We start from the raw sequence: 22076 nt of genomic DNA, 5'->3' as shown, positions 1-22076 counted from the left end.
GTTTCAATCTGCGAATGCAGCTAAACTGCGGAAAGGCTCGCGCGCTGGAAGGTAACGATGCGAAATTAGGCGAAGCAAGGTGCACCGGCGGCGTCATCGGCAAGGATTTGATTGCGATAGCATCGCAATACGCACTCAACGTGACGACTCCATCGGTTCGAGAAGGGCCGAATGCGAGTAATGCTTGCGAGCGAGAAAGGCAACCAGAGTCTCGCCGAATGCGATTATTGTTTCGGAGATTTGTAGCGCGAAATTTCCCGGCTCGGGCGGCGACGTCGTCCTAATGAGGGTGAGTATTGGATCCGGCACACGCGCGCTGGAACGTAATTGAACGATCGCTTGTTTTTCAGCTGTCTCGCGACCTATGAGCGACAGACGTGGAACGGGTATATATCTCTTCCGACAAACGAGCTTTGAGCCGTTAAAATTCGCTGGACAGGACAGGATTTCATATCGTTCGTTATGAAAATGGCAAGTAGGGCCGCACACAGACACTCGACGAAAAACTGCGGAAAGCTGACGTATAAGGGTGACGGGGTGCGACTAGCAGTTTCTGCTCTCGAATGGTCCACTGCGAAAATCGCGATCCAATCCAAATATATTCGGAGTAAGCTTTGCGACTTCCCAATATTTTTGACTGACATTGATATATCTTTTTTTTTTCCGCCCAGGGCGATAGTAGCGGTTCTTTGGTCGTTGATGACCAGGTCATTGTTGGAATAGCCTAGTTGGGGCGACGGAAGTTGCAATGAAAACGTTCCACCGATAGTGATTACCCAATTATCCCGTTACAATAATTGGATAATCAAGGAGATAAAAGGCGCTACGTTTTGACACTTTGAGCATATGCAAACTGGACCGAATATTTCTAGAAAAAGAATCGATGACAGTAGCAAAAGACTGACGTTATGATCGAACGAAGTATGCAATTGGAAATTTGTATCTAAATAACATAGCTCTTCGAAAACATTTTTCACTCGTCAATATCTATACAGCTGAATTACTACAGTATTGATATGACGAAATAATATTATAGCTAAAAAGGTTTGCATGAAGATATTGAAAAGAAATTTTACGATTAATCATTAAACCAAGCTACATCGCAAGCTTTCAGAACAAACATTTATGATATTCTATTGTCGCAGCTCGCAGCGGAAACTGTTAAACAGCGGTATTTATCGTAGTTTAATGCAAAAATAGGTAAGCTAAGTATCGATGTATTGAATGCAAGTAATAGATTCTGGCGGAATGGTTACCCTAAAAATTGTCATATAAAATCTCAAATCCAGTTGACATTAGATAAACGGTATTGCTCTGCTGATCGTTTGTCCAAGGTAAGACATTCGTACGTCAATTAGTTGAAAAGCGTGATATTGGAATTGAATCGCGACCGCAATGGTGTGCATTAGCGACGAGTTCAAATCCGTAGTTTACGTGGAGTTTGACAAAACTGGCGGGTTATTCGACAGCAGCCCATTGCATTCATCAACCAAGTATACGATAAATTTTTCACTGGTCATGTCAAAGTGATAGCCGGCACAAACGACGTCAAGAATAAACCAGAGATCTAACGCTTAATAAAAGAAATCGTAGCTCAAAGCTTTTACCATGAACACGCGAAATATTTGCAGAAATGATTTCCTTTTTTTTATAAGTACGTAGATTTGAGTTAAAGCCAAAAAGCATGCAATTTCCGCTGTATCTAGCTACGTAACTATAGCGGAACTAAATGTCACGTTTCAACCAACCGAAGGATTCAGATCCGACGGACAGACGACTAAAGGCGTTGCGCTTGCCGTTGAAAGTAAAGAATAACTTTTTGCGCAATTTCATCAAACGCAAGCTGTTGAAATTCGCTGGTTCCGGCTATATCCGTAGCGTTCGCATGGGAAACGGTTGATACCAGTTTGAAAACAGATTAGAGGGCACACTACGGAAAGTTAACGTGGCATTCAGCGTGGAGCGCGATGAAAAATGGGAAGAATGGGTTCCGAGCCGCGCTCAATGGCGCTAAAATGATTAACTATGAAAAACGCGATCCGACGGGATTGCGTGGAGAAAGTTCTGACTAATATTCAATTGAAAAGTCTGCGGAAATTTGATCGTTAAATGTCTTTAACTATTTCTTATAAATCGGTAGCAGAATGTTGCAGATAATAACCCTAACATCCAAGCACGTCAAAAAGTGGCTAACGAGACCACTCGCTTGGAGGAATCCAAGAGAAAATCCGTTGAACGAGTACCGAATTCCCTATGAAAGATACCAGTTTGGAAAATTACATAGGAAACGATTGGCTGTGAGATGCAGAATATTTACTAAGGAAAAATGACTTTTAACGAATAAAACAGATCGTGTACGTCAATGCCGTGCTTGAACAATCAAACGAGCTTTGGCATCGTAAGCAACGAATGGCAAACGCGCGTGTGTTTGAAAAAAACTCGAATGAAAAGGTAAGTTGCAATTAGAATGCGTCATAACACGTCTGTCACAATCGCAACTTCAAAGACCATCGCTGAAGCGAACACCTGTTTCAATAACAACACCCGTTCGATAGAAAATGCCCTCCGTGCCGTCCCTTTCGCGGGGGGGCCATTCCCAAATCAAGCCACGTTTTCGACCTACCAAGCCCGATATTCCACGCGCTTAGCTCGCCCGAAGACCAACGATTTTCCACGGCAGATCCGCTTCGTTCCGCGCGCTCGCGCTTTCCATTTTGCTCGCGCAGCGGCACACTTGACGCGAGCGATAACTCTGCGTTTCGCGAGGCGACGTGCACGAGTGCGGCGCAGCTCAAACTTTGAAAAACGTTCTTCATTCAACAAGTTGCGAGCGGCACGCGCGGCAGCGTGAGAGATAGACGGCAAGAGGCATTATCCCCAGGCTGCGATCACGATGAATCATTCGATATAAATAGTAAAGTTTCGGCGCAACGTCGACGCTGCGCGATAAGATCTTCATTGGGCGTTGCAGGCGTTTCTCCAACGCTCGATACGGGCGAGCTCGAACGAATGTCGGATCTTACGTGTGCACAGGTATACGGAGGCAACAATTAGCGCGAAAGGAATCCACTGGCTCTCCGCGCCGAACTAATTATCCCGCAGCCAGTTCGCCCTCAAAAGTCACATTCGCGCGATCAATAATCAGCGAGCATCAAACGAAAAAGAGAGGAAAAAGGAAGGAGAGAGCGAGAGAGAAAGGCCAGCGCGAGCAGCAAAAATCGAGCAGAGCGTATATAGCATTGGCAGCGGCGAAGTGCAGCGCCCACTCGCGCGCCGTCCGGGATCCCAGCGAGCAATAGGCGCTCGAGCGAAAAGGCAGTCAGGCAGCCGTCTACACAGATATATAGGCGAGCGCGCCTGGCGTCTCGCTCGCTCTCTTTCTCTCTCTCTCTCTCTCTTCCCCGTGGGAGTTATATCGAGAGAGGAAGCGCGGCTTCTTTAACCCTCCCGGCTCGTAACGAGTCGGGAGCGCAGCCAACCTCCTCGCCCGCCCTCCGCGGAAAAAGCGAGAGCGGGAGATACGATCGCCGAGCGCGCGCCCGCGTGATAAATAACCGAGCGAGCGAGCTGCTGGGTTTGTCGTCGAGCTCGAGCTATTGCGCTACCGAGATCCCACCGCCGACGCGCCCGCGTCCGACGTGCCTCGCTCGCGCGCTACATACTGGGCGGCCCGCCGAGTTCCGCATTTCTTTTCGCGAAATACCGTTTTCGCGATTTTTCTTTTTTTTTTTCTTTTTTCTTTTTTCTTTTCTCTATTTTCTTTTCTCTTTTCTTTTTTTCACGAAACTTTTGAGGTTTCGCGCGAACGTCGGATCGTAAGGGTGCACTGGTAAATTATCGTGGGCGAGAAGCCATTGGTCGGTTGTTGGGGCTCGCGAATCGCGTGGGTTCTTGGGAACAATTTTCTTTCTTTCTTTCGACGTTGTATATTTCATCGGCAACGGGAAAACGACGGTGGATCGTTCGTACGAACGCGGACAGGGCGCGTTCGATCTTGCGAGGCTTTCTCGCTTCGATACGATCGACTACTTTTAGCAACTGTCTGATTTGCGCGCGAACGACGGAAATCGCTATTTTCAGTTTGAGTAAAGTTTATTCGACGGAGCTGCTCGGATTACATAGTGTGCCGTGCCACTATTTTTCGATGATTTATCGCGCCGGCATCTTGGCAAAGTTGCGATCGGATCGCAATTTATCGCAAGCTCGCGCTGCAGCTCTCGCTTCTGGAATCTTCCCGCGGAGCGCGCCATCTGGTTCGCTGCGGCGAACCAAAGCCCTTTGACGGACCGAACGGTTTCACTGGTGAAATTCACGAGTGCCGTGCTGATTGGAGGATCGCCAGCGAGGGCTGACCTCGGGACGCGACTCGAGCAGCCAAAGCGTCGGCGCGGGCGGAAAAAGTGCTCGGAAAAATCTGAAAATTGGCGTGAGCACTAGCAGGCCACGGGTAGCAGGGGGGGGGGGGGCGAGACGGGCGAATTCGGGAAAAAAGCAGGCGAGCCGCGAAAATAGGTGACGTCGGAGTCACCCGGTATATGGAGCGAGCGTCCGCTCAGCGGGCTATATCTCGCTGCTCGCTCAGCGGTGGCGGCGTCGGTTCGTGTCGACTATAGCGGCGGCTCTCGGCAGCCAGCGCTCTCGGATATTCCCTCCCACGAGGCGGCGAGGGGGATGAAGCTTTCCGTGCGCGCGCGCGCGCGCTAGGGTAGGGACGACAACAGCCGGGGCGGGCGGGTGGCGGCGGCGGCGGCGGCACCATTTATCGCTCTCGGCCTCGCGCGCGAGCAAAGCGTGCCGGGGAAATATCCCAGACGCCCACGCTGTGCGCGCCGCATGCGAGAGAGCTATTACTGTATAGCAGCCGACACTCGGCGCGCCAGGAACGAGGCTATTACGCCGCGCCGAGCTGCTCTAGCTTCGAGCCCGAGAGAGTGAGAGAGAGGGAGACCCGTATAGATATACGGCTTCTCTCGCCCGCCGAACTTTACGCTTTCAATGACGACCGGTTCCTACGCTTAATTAGCCGCGCCTTTCTTTTTCTCCTCGCCTTTGGGCGGCGATCGCCAATCCCCGGGCCATTTGCGAGCTCCGCGCGATACTTTCTGCACCTCTGCACCTGCAATTCCGACGGCCCGGCTTTATTCTTGACTCGCTCGCTCGGTTCGTTGCCTTGACAGGCCGCCGGTCTAATCTCGGCGCGCTTTGCAATTTTTTCCACCTTTCGATCGGGTCTGCTCCGCGCCGGCATGCCTCGCGTCGCTCCGCTTCCACGCCTGAAATTTCACCGACGTCGGGCGCGCGTCGCTCGCGTGCCCGCGCGACGCGCCGCGACTTGCGCTTCGCAGCACGCAACGGCAAATGTTTTGAGCGCACGCGAGTGCCCGATCGCTTAACCGCGGCGCCGTGATCCGCGCAAAATCAGACTCGTCGGTGCGGAAAAGCTGTGTCGAATCTCTCCCAGGAACGCGTCTCTCGAATAAATAACAACAACGAAAATTGATATCTCGGCAAACAATCGAACGGAGAGAATAAAAGCAACAACGGCGGTCGACGGCAAAAAGAGCGGATCTCGCTCTGACGCGAGCCGACGCGTAGCAGTTTCACGGTTGGCGCGTTCAGCGCGAGCCGAAAATAGACGAGCTCGCCCATGCAAATTGACGCGCGAGTAGACAAACACGCGCGCGCATGGGCTTGCCGATTTGAAAGTCAAAGCGCGACACTGCGCGATTTATTTTTTTACCTCCCGTCTTTTTTTACCGCCGCCGCCGTCTGTCGATAATGCGATGCTCGCGCGCGCGCGCGCGCCTGTTTTGGACACGCCGACGGCTCGAGACTGTCGTTGGCTTTTTTGCTCTCCTCGACCGGACGCGTACGTGTGCCTCCAGCGGCCTGCGAATTTCGAAACTCGCAATTACGGCTTGTCTCTCGTTTCTTTCGATTTTCGTTGAACTCGACGAGCCGAGCGCTCGGCAAACCGCTGGGCGCTCTGCAAAGAGAAAAAAGGAAAAAAGAAAAACAAGCGATCAATGAAACATAAAAGCAACGAGAACAAAAGAAGCTGCGCTTCCGCTAATTGCACGCGCGGCTTTGGCGATATCCATAGCCCTCCTCGGCAAAAGAAAAACAAACACGCTCCCGCGCCCACAGCTGATTATGCTGGTCGCGAGGGGCGAAGGGGGATAGATATATCTACGCGCGCGCACAGACGCACACACGAGCCGCGGCACGATCGGCTATCTAGCGCGGCACGCGGCCGGTTTACGCCCTTATTTACGGCGGTGGGCACGGCACGTGCCCGCTATGAGAAATCGGATTTTCGGCGTGTGCCGCGCGCTGCTTCTTGCTTTCAATTTGCGTTTGTCGCCGCCGACGCTCTCGCTTGAGTTATTACGTTTCGATGAGATCGCGCGCGCGTTCGACGATTTCGGGCATGATGGCTCGCTAATGAGATACGGAAATCAATCCGACGCGCGTGCGAAGTATTTGCAGATGTCGCGTATGTGGACGCGCTCGCTGATGCGGAGTGTTCGATGCTTTTTTCGAATCACGTACGTACTACGCGTTATATATGTATATATATGTATAATGCAATCACCAACGCACGGAAAAACACTAGGAGAGAAATAAGAGCGACACGTCCACCCCCGTCGTACACGACGTACATCATTCGAGGCTCAAGCGCTTGCTTGCCCCCGCGGCGCTAATGCCTCTAATCGAGTGGACCTCTCTCTCTGTCTCTCTCTCTCTCTCTCTCTCTCTCTCTCTCTCTCTCTCTCTCTCTCTAATCGTAAACAAGGGAGGGTGGCGAATTTTATTGGTATATAGCGTCGATGAATCATGGCCGCGCGAAGGGAGAGAACAGAAAAGTGCGGCTGGCTGCGGGAAATATACGATCTTTTTCGAGGAGCCGTCGGGCAGATCGGCAAAGCGGAGCGCGTTTCGGCCCTGACCACCTCTTATCCGAGAATGGTTGCGATCTTCGTTAAAAACACGTTGCTTTCCAATTGTTACCAGCTACACCTTGCGCCGATGCGTCGGAGTGTCGACGCCGCGCTTTTATTGCTCGACGCCAAAGAAAAAAATAGAAAGGAAAAGAAAAGAAAAAAGCGCTAGCACAATTCCAAGCTCGCGAGCAATACGGGCAATAGTCGTTGGAGCGCGGAGAAGAGCGCCCGAGAGAGCGGTCGTGAAGGGGCGGGGGTGAGGGGGAGGGGGGGCATATCGCAGTCGAGGTTAAAAAGCTCACTGGGAATACAACCTGCGCAGCTGTTGCGTAGCGGCGACGGCTGCCCCGACAACGGCCTCGCGATTTGTCGCGCACGGCCGCGCGCTTTTATGTATATGTGTGTGTGTGTGTGTGTGTGTGTGTGTGTGTGTGTGTGTGTGTGTGTGTGTGTGTGTGTGTGTGTGTATATATATATTTTCAGCGCCGATCGCGGCGAGCGATATCCGGCGGCAAGTCCGACCGAGCTTCGAGATCAATAATCCTCGGCTTGAAAGGAGCTCGCACGCGCGCGTCTGGTCGGGAATGCGCGCCGCGCGGCGAAGGGTAAATCAAGCGCGAGCTGCAGCGAGGCGCCGGGGCTATTCATTACCGGGCGTAAACGCCGAGTGACAGCTGGCGCGCCGTCAAGTCCGCGCTCGACGCGCGCGCGCGCGCGTGCAGCCCATTAAAGCCCGACCGCTACTCCGCCGCTCGGCGCGCGTGTATCTTGACACCCTTTCCGTTCGAGCGACGAGGGGACGCGAGGAGCTTGACGCTTCGACGCGCCGCTTTCACGATGTGTCTTGGAACATCTGTGTGTGTGTGTGTGTGCGCGCGCGTGCGTGTGTGTTTGTGTGCGTGCGTGCGAAAAACTCAACTGCTGGCGAGCCTGAGCTTTTGGTTCTCGTCTTTCTTTTCTGCTTTCTTCTTTTTATTTTTTCGCTTTTGTTTTTTGGCGTGCGATGATTGCTTTTGAAGCTCGCATTAAGGCTCGATATTTACGAAATTCGCACGTCGTTATTTGCAAAGAGCTTTTTTCTATTCGTAATGTTGCAGCACAGCCAATATTTGAGCGACTTGTTTTCGTACAATGTTTAACATAGACAGAGACGTGTGGGATCCAAAATGTCAGCCTTTACGTCCAAACGCGGTAACGAAATCTAACTGTCAATCACCCGCGCATCTGACAACTCAAACGTAATCTAACCAGCTAATCGTGACTTATCGCTCCGTATAATTCCTCGTAACATAACTTTTCATTCCACAATTAGTCAACCGAAAAGCCCACGACAAAATTCGTCGAGACTTAATTATCTCTGCTTGTCGCAGCCGCGAATCTCACCCGAATAACAAAGAGAGAGAGAGAGAGAGAGAGAGAGAGAGAGAGAAAGAAGAAGAGAGCCGCCATATCTCACAGTCACGTTGCTAAAAACCTTACATTACGGTGGCAAGCTACGTGTCGGGAGCTAATCCGTAAAAAGCAGACCGAAAGAACGAGAGATGCGCGCGCTGCCTAATCTCCGGATGAACACTCGGCACGCAAGCGACGAAAACAAAGTAGACAGGGGGAGCTTGTACCTAGCCACTGGCGACGCGACGACGACGTATTGTTGGCCGTCGCCGAGCGTTAACGAACGGAGATGGAACCGAGCGCGCGTACCGGGTTTTACTTTCTCTTTGGTTCGTTCGCTGCGGACGCCCGAGACTCTCTCTCTCTCTCTCTCTCTCTCTCCTGCTATTCGCCTCCCTCCCCACCGTTTCGCGCGCGTTTCGCGAAATCCAGTTACGGCTCGCGTTTGCAAGAGGTCGAATCGGATGCCGCTCATTTGCGGGCGGCGTACCGCGCGAACGGGATATATCGACGCGCGGCAGTCGCGCGCAACGCGTCCGCGCGAAATTGATCCGGACAGACCACGGACGTTACTCGACGGGTATCGGCCGTTTCGACACGAGTCGCGACGTCCTTTGCGGCGCAACTCTGCTTCTCTCGCTTCGAAAGTAATTCGCGCGCCGAAATAATATAACGCGAGCTCCGGGTCGTCTCTCGTTCGCGGCTCATTGAACCGAGGAACGGCCTCTCGTTGATTAATCCTCCGGGGGGGGGGGGGGCTGGAATGGGCGCGCCGCGCTGCGCCTGCCGCGGACGGCCGAAGAAAGAGCGGATTAAGCGCGTGCGCGCTCTTGATAAATCGCATGCCGGCGAGAGACGCGAGAGAGGGGGTCCGAGATTCGCTGCTGTCTTGCGCGTGACGTGCGGAGTTTGTCGGGGCCGAGCTGCGCCTTTGTCGCCGGCTCTCGGTCGCTCGCGTCCGCAAAAAGTTGCCTCGCGAGCGAGAGCGCATTCCAATCCTGGAAAGCATCCGACCTGCCGATTGAGTAACCAGCGCCGTCGGGATGTCGATCGATAAATGAATATGGAGCACGCTGCCCCTCTCCTGCTAAATAAGCCAGTGCTCGCGATGAAATAATTAAAAAAATAAAAGAAAAAAATGATCTCATTATCGACATCCGCTGATCAGCCATAGCACTCTAATTCTTTACAACTCCATATCCTCCTAGCAGAGAGCGAGACAGAGAGAGGCAGAGCGAGAGAGAGAGAGAGAGAGAGCAGTGCAGATATAGAAAGAGCAGACTGTATCGATCGAGCAGACAGGCGCGAGCGAGCGCTCGGCGTATGATTTGATAATGAGGCTCGCGTGTCGCGCGACCTGCTTGCCTATTCTCGCATCCGCCCCGAGCAATTATATATCTATATATATATATATACATATATATATATGTATATATATATGTATACATATATAAATAGATGCATCGCGCACGAGCGATATCATCTGCACGGAGCTTTTCCATTTGCAGTCGCGCGCGCTTTTTGCCAGCAATCTTGCTCGCAGCTACTGTCGCGACGACAATCTCTTAAACATTCAACGCGATGCACCGCGCCGTGGCGCGTCGACCTTACGTATTTTCAGGCGTACGTTTGCACGCCAATGCTCTTCGGAACAGAAAACTGACTTATTAATCGCTCGCTCCGCGAAAAAAGGAAAAAAAAAAAAAAAATCCGAAGGACGCGTACAAATAGGTCGCGTTTCGTGAAAATCATGGCGTTGCCGGGTTTCAGAGCCTTCGACAATCGTGCGAGCTTCTGGACGTAGATGCGCGGAACTATATATAGCGTGATTTACTCAATCATCGACGTGCGATTGAGTCGAACATTAATTTTTGTCCGTAAGTAGACTTTCTGTGATTACATCATTCGGATAAAAAGCTATTGTCCAAGGTAACGAAAGCAAAAGAAAATAAATAAATATGAAAAAATATTTTAAAAATGGTCGGCGCTTTAGTGAAGCCATTCGCTTCCGTTGCGTCGCAGCTTGGTCCGCGGGAAAGTAGACTCATCTGAATGCAAGGTGCGTGCATGTGCAGCGCCGCGACGACTTAATTTGATTTGATAGCCACCGCAGCAGCTCCCCCTGCCCTTTCTCTCTCTCTCTCTCTCTCTCTCTCTCTCTCTCTCTCTCTCTCTCTCTCTCTCTCTCTCTCTCTCTCTCTCTCTCTCTCTCTCTCTCTCTCTCTCTTTGCATATACATAGCCTTAAGGTAGGTGCGTGCGTTCACGTCTGAATGCCTCGCCGACTCTTACAGTTATTGAAGTGCCACGCCGCCGAATTGCTTCTATCACGTGCCGCGCGACGTTCCTTGTTTCTTTTTTCGCGCCATCGCGACAATGCGCACTCGAAGTTTCCACGGTAGGTGAGCCATTCGCGTACGAAAAAGTCGGTTGGCGGCCGACGGATTGGCTGGTGGAAAATTGATGCACACTGACCCGCCTGTCGGCCGCCGCGCTTTCAACTCGCTTCAAACCGATTTTCCGGGCCGCCCGTCGACAATCACAAAAATGCCTCGATCGACCGTCGGCCGCTTCGATATCGATTGGCCTGGCAAAAAAGCGCATCGGCGAATTCATCAGCTCGATAATCGCGCGTCGCGAAGCGGACGCGAAGGGAACGAGAGGAGCGCGGCTTTCCGCGCTCGAGGCCGCGCGGCGCCCGTGATCTATTGCGCGATCGCGCTGGCAAAGCATCCGGCGGTAACAGCGGCTGGGGTCTCGGAAATTCCTCGGGCAATCTAGCTCGCTGATTACGCTCCGCTCCGCTCTGCCTCTCTAATTGCCAACGCGCGCGCGCGCGGCCTGCATTTTACGACGCGCTCCCCGATCTGCCGGCAGCGAGTGCCTTTTTTTTCCTCTCGCCTCTCGCGCGCTAATGGCTATTGCGAGCCGCGCGCACCTCTCTCGTCGCCACGGCCACACGCTCTCGCAGATAAATCCGCTTGGAGTTTGCCTGAACTTATCTGCGTATTTGGAATTGTCGCCATACTGCACGCGTTAATGTCAACGAGTTCGGCCGAACGGCGTCGGTTATATGTTTTTTCCTTTTTCGGTGCGTCGATCGCGTCGATCAAGCCTGTCTTCAATCATACACATCTCTCGGGCGCCTCGTTCCCGAAAAAGTTCTCCTACGATTCGCGTTGATAATCTCCGCGGGCGGCGGGGGGAAAAAAAAATAACGCGGCGAGAGAGGCGAACGTGTCGCGAATGAAACGCGCTCGCTCGCCGCCCCCGGGTTCGCCCGTATAAAGCCAGTGCGAGCGAGAGTATCGGGGGAAATGGCGTGTGCGACGGGTCAGCAGTGAGCGGGATTTGCGCCCTCGGTTATATGCAAATCCGCGAAAAATTCTCCCTCCATTGCGGACTGCTAAAAGCACGATAATTTCTGGAGGGACGCAGCTCGAAAAGTAAAAAATACCTTGGGCGTTGCCATATTCCGACGGATTGCCGTGCAAAGGATACGAGAGTATATCGGAAGAAGAAGCGCCAGCCGAAAAATATATCCGTCGAGGCTTGACGTGGGCGTGTTGTTGCGCGTTCCCCTGAGCAACCCTTGTCCGCGCGCTTATTGCGACAAGTTCGCGCGCGTCGAAAACGGAGAGTTTGGCGGCAAGAGGACTCTCGTGCTTTTCAGCTTGCCAATCTCTCTCGAAGCATCTTACCTTCAGACGGTGGGATTTGCCTGCCGTAAGCCTCGCACGCTCACTCCGTAGGGACGTAATTTTTTCCCGATTTTCCGAGGCGCTCGGGACTTATTGTTCCATCGTTACATATCAGCTCATGGATACGCGACAATCTTGCTGGAAGACATTTGATTATCGCAATCGTAGCTTTGAAAATTAACGCGCGCAGCTGCTGCCGCGAGATGAGCTGCCTCGTCAGCAGAATGAAACGTTCGGTTGCTTAGCGAAATTCATCTTATTCCTAGCTTTATTTCGAAGCAGGTACAAGACGGCGAGTGGCCATAATTGTAAAATTATTCCAATCTGTATCCTCGGGCTCGCGTACTGATAGCAAATGTAATTTGTTAATTCGTTGCCCATCCATTCGCGTTAATCATTCTCGACGCGTATTTTTCCAATCGGTAATTTCGTCGCCGACCACCGATATATTACACTTGTGCAGTGTAGCCTCGCAGAGAAGAAGAAAAGCGTTGCAGAGCTTCAATTAGTAAAGGGTTGCAGCGCAGAGGGGCTGCCGCTGCTGCCTGGCTCTTCTCAAGGGAATCTGCTTTTTCTCTCTCCTCGGGCAAGCCGCTGTCGCTTTATTCTCTACCGTCTGCATACGAATGTATGAGGGCTTCGAAGGGCTTGAACTATATTGGATTACGATGTGCTCGTAAGGGAGGGGAGGGGGTGGTTTTTTATTTTTTGAGGGTCGGAAATAGTTGACGCGAGCAGAACATTTATTTATGGGGAAGCACGTCGTTAATATTTGCTCTCGAAGGGATTCAAAATTCGATCGAGAATTCGCACAGTGCCAACTCGAATGACTGCATAACGTAGCGGGTTTCAACATAATAAGCTATGCAAAAATCAATCGCGGAACTGCAAAACACTGATATTTTAGTCGTGCGGAAGTTGACGAATGAAATGAAAATCGACAGGCACATTCGATCCTCGCTACAGCTATTGCTTGTTAATCATATCACTTCCATCTTCGCCGATCATAATTGTCGGTGGGTTGGCGTTTACTCCAGTCACTCGAGGTATGACCAATACATCGACGACTCTCGATTCACGAATACTAGGCACTTTCAGTTGAGGGTCCACCACTGCAGCTTTGTCACCTCCTCGCCCCATCTTGCGAGTAGTGCAATCCCGTACGCGATGTGAACGGCATACCGTTTCCCTAACCGTGAGCACCTCAAGTAATCGTTGCTGTCGAAACCCAAATGTTTGTATCCGGCAGCTGCGCCTCGAGAGAGTTTCAAGCCGGCGTTCTTCAGGGACTCGTTGTTGGCCACTTTGCGAGCGAAATTCAGTCCTTTCACCAGGACCTCTAGGTCGCGCGAGTCGGCCGGATAATTGAACCGAAATGCCGAGCTGGGAATTCAAGGGCCGCGTTCTGCTCAGCTTGACGGAGCCTCGACTTTGCGGTGCGACAAGTATCGTGGCGACGGTGAGGTTGCCCGGCGTTCCGTCGGACTGCACGGCAACGTCGCCAAATTCGCACTCGACGTCGGCGGCTCCCGGCCATTTCTCCAATCTGTCCCGACTGCGGACTCTCGTGGGTGTTGAGCCACCCGGAATAGCTGACTCTTCGTCGCCTCGTCGATAGCGCTCGATTTGAAATTGTTCGACACTATCAGCTGACCTAGGAAACAGTGATCACTTGATTAGTTGAGGTCCACCGGTAGGTCCTCGATGACCGTTATGTTGGATCGTTGCGCAGATCTTTCCTCGGATCGATTTGCGATAATATCAGCAGTTCGGTCGCCTTCGCAAAATCGGCCGAGACGATGACTTCTTTGGACGCCAACGTTTGTCTATGTGAGAATTTTCAGGATGCGAGCGTATGGCCTAATAACGAGATCGGACAAAAGTTCCGTTAAAGCTCACGCGCGTTCCGTGGATGTTTGTGTACTGATAGCGAGTCACGCCGACTTGATCACCTGCGTTGTAGTCGAGAGTCTCGCCAAGTGCCAGCTCTTTGTAAGCATCTATGTGAACGTCGCTGCATTTTGTCCAGTTAGAAAATCACCAGCGCCGTGATACTGCAAATACTCGGCGATAATCCATCAAGTGTGTCCGCGTGAAAAGTTGAATATCCGCGAATGTAGTCGAACGGATGATTAAACGAACTGTTACCTCGGGCTCCCTTGCGTTCTTCGACTTTTTTAAGTAAGGCAATACGTCGTTCTAACTCCAGCCTTCGTTGTCACTGCCTTACCCAATCGCCGTACTCGGCTTTACTTCCGCGCGTGTACATCATGCCGTTGATAGCACTCGTACCGCCCATAACTTCACCTGCGTGATATACCGTGAAGTCGTTCAGGCGGTATCGCATAGTCGATACTACTTTCGAACAGATTCGACATGAGTCTCGGCATGTCGACTACGAGCGGCTCTACGTCGTCAGCTTCCAACAACACCTGCAAAAGTCACACGTGTATTCATTTTCCGTTCGACCGTGGAAGCTTATGTTGCTTACCTTACGTTTTGATTCTACGATCGATCAGCTGGCGACTACACATCCAGTACTTGCCTCGCGTCCTTGGTTAGGTAATGCTTACTATTTCCATTGTTATACGCGGAATCTTTATCCAAACTAAACACGAGGAACTGTTGAACTAGAAAATTCAAACGTAGCTGATCTATTTTAAGATCTACTGCAAATTTTCATATCTATAACTATGTCGTTTATGGTTTATTCCAAGATGTTCCGAACTTGATTCTAGCAGGTTATTAGTTACTGAATTCTTTGCAATGAATTGTTGTATCTTTCTACGACTGAATATCAGGATCCTACGCTGTGTGTGTTATTTGCAAGCTCGTCAAATTGGCAGTTCCCAAGAAATCCCCCGAAGATTTATTGAAATTTCAAAAACCAAGTATTGTAATTATTAACCGTAACTCTCCAAGTATCATAAGAATTAATTGTACAAACTCGAACTACAGCATTTGCAATTGAAAATTTTTGACCAAAAAAAGCTTTCCGTACAAAAAATCAAACTTTTCAACGTGCGCGTAACAACGCAAAAAAAGAGAGAAATATCTCAATCCTCCTCGACGAAAAAAAGCTCCGCAGCGAGAAAACTCATCCAGCCATAAACAGCGTCCACCTCATACCACCCACAGCAGCGACGGTGGCGGCGGCAGCAGCAGCAGCACGTGCGCCAGAACCCAGTAGTGGAAGCACTCGGCTTTAAGCTGGCGGAATGCGCTTCACGCTCGGCTCGCTCTCGAAATTGGCGAAGCGCCGCCGCTGCCTGCCTGCCACCGATCGAGCGCGAAAGCTCTTCCTCTCTCCCTCTATTTCCCAGCGGCGCTCTCTCGCCCCGCGCGCTTTTCCCTCGCTGACGCGCGCGCGCCGCGCTCTTCTTTTTGTTGGCGAGCGAAGCGACGCTTTTTAGAGGAGCTAATTGCGAGCGGAGAGCAATTTTTTTTCTTTTCGTTTCTTTTTTTTCGGGGGGAGCGAGTCGTTGAGAGAGGAGAGTTGGCGTCGACGATTTTTTCATTTTTCGTTGCTACTCGCGAGGAAGTCGACGATTGCATAAAAGCGATAAGTAATATTTCGGCTCGGAGCTTGCAAGTTGATTCATCGTTGTTGATAAGATGAGCAACGTGATATATATATATATATATATATATATATATATGTATAAATATATATATTCTCTTTCTCTCTATATACATATAAGCCGGCGAAAGGACGCGCGTTTGGCCAAAAATACCCTATACTGGGCAGCTCGAAATCAAACCTGTCAGTCCGGCAGTTCTCGAACAACGTTACGTACACATATAGACGGCCGTTTTGCGGGCTCGCTACGTAATCGCTGGAAATTGGAGCGCGCTGACTTTTTGATGCGAGCGACGGATCGATATAATCATCCGCGCGCGAGGCGAGGCGAGCGCGGAAAAAAGAATCGGCGAAATTAGGGTGGGAGAGGACGCGAGCTCGAAATTCAATTTGCATCGCAAGTGCCGCCGCCGCCACCGCCGCCGGACGCTTCGCGCTCGCGCGGGGCTTCGGCAATTACGCCGCGCTGCACGCGGCGGCAGAGCTTGTGGCTATTCCATTTGCGAGCGCGCGCGAGCGTATGCGAGGGCTTTTTTTCGGTAAGTAGCTGGCGGTTTCGCGTTTCGGAATATATAGTGGCGGATTTCACTCCTTTCTTTCTATCTCTTTTCTTTCTTTTTTGTGTTTATTCATTTATTGTTGTTTTTAGGAGACGGTAGATGGGGTACTTTTCCTTCAGAGGGTTTTCGAAATTTCTTAATTTTAATCATGAGATACGAGCTTGTTTCGATTATATCTTTATTAGATTATTTACATCAACACAATAATGCGCCTTTTCTTGCAATAACATACTGCCAAAACCGATGATAGTGGATTTTATGTTTTAACTTAAATACAAATCACTCAATCAATCATCAAAAATCAACAAATCTTGGGATGTACATTCAATCATTTGCAAACTGCTTCTTTTCAATAATATGAAATCAATGAAGAAATTTAATTACAAGTATTATATATAATGTACAATCGTAACAATGCAATACATTTTTCAAAATGTTGATAAATTTTTCTGCCGCACGCGTATCGCTTTCGATTTTGTAACTTTTTTGTTTGATGTTCGAAAGAAAAAAATTATAATTATAATAAACTACGTTGCTTTTTTACACTTGTTCAACAAGTGGCACTTATATTTCACAGCACTCGACGCGAGTAATTCGGTTTACTCTCGAGTCCCTTTCTTTTCTTTTTTTTTTCATCGACAACATTGACTTGTCAATATGAATTTGTTTCTTATTTAAAAATCGCACTATCATCCTGTTGTTCACTTTTCCTTGTTCAATGCTTGGATGAATTCTTCAAGCTTCTCTTGTATCTGTCTCACGCGTTCTAAAAAAATATAATAATCATGAATGAACAACTTCTCAAATTATTCTAAACAATTAAAATTTTTAAATTAAATCTGCTTACTCAATTCTTCTGCCAGTGTAACTCTTCTACCAGTAAGTAGTAGTTTCTTAACATCATTGTCTTGGCTATAATCTTCCAATACTTCTTTAATTTCTTTATCAAGCCTACGTGCTTCTCTATTCATAATTTGTTGGCGTAGGGCGTTTGCCGTTACTTTCAGCATTTGCTGAATTCTCCAAAATAGCACAACATCGTTACACTCCATCTAAACGTATATTTGAAATAATGCAGTGCGAGAAGATCATCGAAAATTAAAAAAAATTTTCTTTACGTACTTCTGCATCGTGACCAGTATGATAAAGATAATATCCTTTCCTGCAATCGTATGCTCTCGACAAACTTTGTTGCAGGAAAAATCTTCGGTAGACTGGATGCCAGGTCTCACGGACAAATTCGTTATCTACTTCGAGTCCGTTTCGCTGCAAATTTTTCCTCACAGTTGTCAATTCATCTTGCGTCAAAGTTGGAGAATGTTTCTGAGCCAAAAAAACAATTTATCCTTATTAATTTTGACAAATTTGACAAAGTGACGATCATAAAGATATTATCGTACCTTATCAGAGTACAGAATTTTGTCCAACTCATTCTTAACGTTATTGCGCTTCTGCTGCTCTTCAGTCTGATATTTCCAATACAACCATCTTTCGCTGCGTCCTGGTCCAAGCATGTCGCGTAGTACTTGCTCGGTACCTTGGAGTTTCTCTTTGACCGACGATTCGAGAAAATGTACCGCTTGATCCCAGTCGCGCTTATCATTGACGCTCCTGTCTTCAAGAGTATTCAACTGAATTACCCGTAACATATCTGATGCCTGTAAAGAAATAAGTTTTAAATATCGTTTACATTTTATATAAAATAATATTGTAACTTACCTTATCTTCCCAAGTATGCCTTTTGATGGCTGCTTGAACTACTGAATTTTTCAAATTATCGAAAATATCGTCGTGGTCGGGACTGAGTCGAGCTTGCAGCATGAAGTTTAGGAACTCTTGTTGCAGACATTCCCAGCCGGTCTCGACACTCTTTGTCGGTAACTGTTGCTCGGTCCATTGTTTTAGTTTAATATCAACAGTTGTATTGAAGTTTCCTACAAAATGATTCCTTTATAACTTAGCGCTAAAAATGTGGAAATTCTTTTTTATTACGAAATTTACCTGCATTTCCAGTTTGAGCAGCAGGTAAGTAAACATTTTCAAATACATGCATACTAACTTTATCCCATAAGCGATTTGCTAAAACCTCTTCCCAGTGTTTTGGTGAAACTTGTGAAAGATTAACGATTTCATCTAAAATTTCTCCTCTAGCTTTTTCAAAAAGTTCATCTCTATCTAATTCACGTAATCTATGGAAATAAATACATAATTTAATCACCATATGAAAATAACAAAATTATGTATCAAACTTACCTTGGAAAATTATTTTTCCATTCTGTTTCTAAATTAAATCTTGTAGCTTTAAAGGCATCCGCTTGTTGTTCAACAGTTTCTCGAACCATTTTCCAAAAGCAGTCAGCTACAGCTAAGCTCAAATTTCTAGTAGTTACTTGTCCAGACATCGCTAATCCATCTCTGAAATATCACGCCATATTTCGATAACTCCTTAATTAAAATTTATCATTGAAATGTTCTTTTAATAACATACTTGAATAATTTTGAATTTCTGAAGAATTTTTCTTCGTAATCTTTTATTGTCTGGATACTATCATCTTGCCTACCACGGCCGGTAACAACGGCGAAGTAGCCTAGCGCTTTCATTGGAAACAGTTTACCAGATAAAATCTTCTTCAGTCTCTCAGGATTTGCTAAATTTTCCTCAGCCATGTCAACCTACAGTTAAGCGTTAAACATACAATATTTCATATATATGTTTAATACAAATATAAAATAAAATACTCACTTTAGTCAAAACAAAAATAGTACGCTTGCCGCTAGGATCCATCTGAGCAACTAAATCCGTAACATTACTCCTTTCGGCATCGACGGAACCGTCTTGAATACAAAGAATAATGGCATTAGGATTGCTCATGTACTGTTGAGTCATTTGACGGATAGCATCACGAGTGTCTTCTGCCATATCAACAGTTACAGTCTGTCAATTAAATAAATATATCTATTAAATCTAAAAATCGAGTTGATCAATAAATTGCGTTGACGATCGACTTACGCTGATTATTCCTGGCAAATCGACTAAAACCATACGGGGTAAGCCGGGACCCTTCACCGTCATCGATATAACGTCTTGACTGACAGTTTTTCCATTTTTTACACTATTTTTCATTCGTAATTCGACTTCACGTCGAAGCTCAGCTAATTCAGATTCCTTGGTCAAATCGAATTCTCTCGTGCTGTCTTTAAACTTGGCAATGTGATAAGGACCTTCGCTTAAAGTTACTTTTACTGGAGCTCTTGTCATCATCTCTCCACCACCCCTATAAAAGTTATTTCATTTATAAATCTCCTTTTTTATTTCAGTTGCTTTTCTCATTACCTCGGAAATATTCGAGCTTGAGCAATCATTTCCAACACCGATGTTTTTCCTGAACTTTGATCTCCAACGACTACGACTCGAGGTAAATGATCGGCAGTTGAATATGCACTGTCATAGTCATTAAGCTCATCTAGAACGTCACTGTACATATCTATAAGAGATTTCTAAAACAAAAATAAATTATTGATAATAGCACATTGACAAAAGTGTTTTTTACTTGCGATAATTATTACTTTTATTTTTCTATTGGGTTGTTTCAAGTTTCCTCGAAGCAGCATTTGCTTTCTCAATTCTTTATTTTCACGCTCAAGTCTCTCTAGTTCTCGCTGATATTTCAATTGAATCTGCATTACTTCATCGTGCATCGCATCTAACCTTTGCTGTGATGATTCTAGAAGTAAAATTGATAGTATGAAGAGGAGGTGGAAAAATGATCGTAAACATACGTTAAAAAATTATACTACTTACGAGTTTTTTTACGGTCTTCTTCAAGAGCAAATGCCGTGGCACTCGTTACAATTCCGTCTTTGACATCTAAAATTGTAAATTTATAGTATTTAACATCAAGTGGTATGTTTCAATTCAGCAATACAATGCATACAAAATATTTGAGATGTATGAAAGATAACTATTAAGTAGTAATATGATTTATTGAATTGTGCAAAGCATAAAAGGGTCTGTCCCATTCAGTAATAACATTTTTGAAATTGCGAATATATAAAAAAAAGATGTTAGTAAAGTGCATAACGCTGAATGGACAGACTAAATGTTATGCTCTTTTCATATTCTTACACACCTGAATAAATTTGGTTTGCAAAGGCTGTGATCATTTCCATTTCACCTGAACAGAACAGACCAAATTATAAACAAAAATTTCCCCAAAAAAAAAACAATTCATTTTAGTTTTGGAAAAACTGTGAAAATTATAAATGAATAACTGTTAGGCTAACTAAGAGATGCAGTAACAATTGTCACAAATGTATAATTATGTTGCAAAGGTAAGTGATTTAATAAAACTGTATTACAACAGTACGCAGTAACAAAGTTTTTAATGCAGTTGTAAATAACTAATATTGGACACGTTTAATTAGAATAAAAGGAAATGAACTTAATAGGATCAAAAGCATTTACTGGACTGGTCAGGAACGTAAGTAGGTCTTGAAATTTCTGCAAAAGAACATTTTAATTGTGACTCACGGTTTGATGGTTTATTATTATTTTGATTATTGTTGTCTTTGTTAGTTTCAGCAGCTTTTATGGCATCATCTAGTCTTTGATTAAACCAAATTGTGTACTCTTTATACTTTGCTTCACCAAGTTCTTTGAAATGTGGATCTATTAACAATTTTTGGCATGTTGCTTTTAATAAATGTGACCATCAAAAGTTCGAAAAGTAATTGATGCTTCAACAAACCTATTTCAATTTTATCAGCCAGTGTAGTTTTCATAGTCATCAAGGCTCCTCTAAAATCTCTCCACTGATCATCAGTTGGCATAAGCTTATCGATCCAAGACAAATCTGGTAGTCCTTCTTTCCACTGTTCATATTTCTAAAATGCAATATATTAAGAATATGAGAACTATGCTTTCATAGATAATAACTTTTTTAAACAGAAACTCACTTTTTGTAAAGTAACACCTCCTGTAACTGCTCCACCAAGTAACAGGTATCTTATTTTTAGTACTCCTCTTAAAATTCTACCAGCAAACATAACATATTTTCTTTGAGAATTGACTAAGATGCGTGTTTGTGGAGAAGCTAATAGTGGCTTAACATAACGAAATTTTCCAGATGTCAAATTTCTTGTACCCACTATGGAAAACGGATAACGAGATGTTTTTGATACCAGCATAATATTATATCTGAAAGGGAACAGTAACACATTTTAAACATATAAACATAAGTTGCATAATCAATAATTATATGCAGTATGGTAGCTGCACTCTTTAAAAAAGTTGGTGAATTAAAATCATTCTCTAATTTCATAAATATTTGACGAAGAAGTTAATTAAAACACATTCAACGAGTAATAAAAATGACAGACATAACCTAAAATGAGTAGCATGTAAAACATTTGTCGTTGAAACGTATGAGCTAAATAAAAAAAAATGTACTGTAAAATGTTCATTTCAATAAAAAATAATTCAAAATTTTGCGAAATATTGTAAAAATATATCAAGTAATTATAAATACAACACCGGTAAATGAAAAAGAAAAGCTCACCCAAATTTTCCGCATAGGATTTGTTTCATTTTCTCTTGATTTCACGCTCTTTTCAAACTTTAAAATACAACTGCTATCAAATATTCTAAAATTCAATTTATTTAAATAAAATCTTCAAAAATTAATGTCAATCCATGCCACTTTAACATCGACAAAATGCAGAGCAACGTAAAATCGAACTCCTCGTTGAGCTTGCAGACGTAAAACTGAAGAGTCGTGCAGCTCCTCATTTTCACAAACATATTAACATAACTTGAAAGTAAATATACACAAAATTTATCTATTTCAGTAAAATAAATACATAATTACACACAATGTCATAAAAGTAAAAATGTTTTTGAC

The 22076-nt window shown here is 46.4% G+C and overlaps 1 protein-coding gene across 2 annotated transcripts; it reads right to left on the bottom strand.

Annotated features, from left to right (window-relative positions):
* Window positions 1-16347: 16347 nt before the first annotated feature.
* On the bottom strand, window positions 16348-21929 carry LOC131673860 (dynamin-like 120 kDa protein, mitochondrial). Of its 2 annotated transcripts, XM_058952202.1 has the most exons (18): window positions 21735-21929; window positions 21133-21373; window positions 20925-21060; window positions 20708-20845; window positions 20307-20351; window positions 19979-20044; window positions 19744-19901; window positions 19511-19674; window positions 19187-19451; window positions 18920-19111; window positions 18665-18849; window positions 18430-18591; window positions 18178-18365; window positions 17896-18110; window positions 17577-17834; window positions 17299-17499; window positions 17024-17228; window positions 16348-16942 (listed from the first exon to the last, which is right to left on the bottom strand). In XM_058952202.1, the coding sequence occupies exons 1-18, from the start codon at window positions 21761-21763 to the stop codon at window positions 16878-16880; spliced, it is 2913 nt and encodes a 970-aa protein (XP_058808185.1). In that variant the 5' UTR covers window positions 21764-21929; the 3' UTR covers window positions 16348-16877. The 2 variants fall into 2 exon arrangements, with proteins under 2 accessions (XP_058808185.1, XP_058808186.1); XM_058952203.1 differs by lacking the exon at window positions 20307-20351.
* Window positions 21930-22076: the final 147 nt, after the last annotated feature.

This window comes from Phymastichus coffea, unplaced genomic scaffold (assembly GCF_024137745.1).
Source record: "Phymastichus coffea isolate CEN01 unplaced genomic scaffold, Cenicafe_Pcof_1.1 PCOF00202, whole genome shotgun sequence".
In the NCBI taxonomy this organism is placed as follows: domain Eukaryota; kingdom Metazoa; phylum Arthropoda; class Insecta; order Hymenoptera; family Eulophidae; genus Phymastichus; species Phymastichus coffea.
The sequence above is the reverse complement of the archived record's forward strand: the minus strand, read 5'-3'. Positions and strand labels throughout refer to the sequence as shown.

What these genes read in the sequence shown, in the direction of transcription:
- LOC131673860 (XM_058952202.1), bottom strand. Translation starts at nt 21,763, where the DNA reads ATGAAACAAATCCTATGCGGAAAATTTGG. An exon ending in TGCAAACCAAATTTATTCAG is followed by an intron (nt 20,045 to 20,306) that starts GTGTGTAAGAAT and finishes TTACAATTTTAG; the next exon opens with ATGTCAAAGACGGAATTGTA. An exon ending in ATTTGCCAGGAATAATCAGC is followed by an intron (nt 19,112 to 19,186) that starts GTAAGTCGATCG and finishes TTTAATTGACAG; the next exon opens with ACTGTAACTGTTGATATGGC.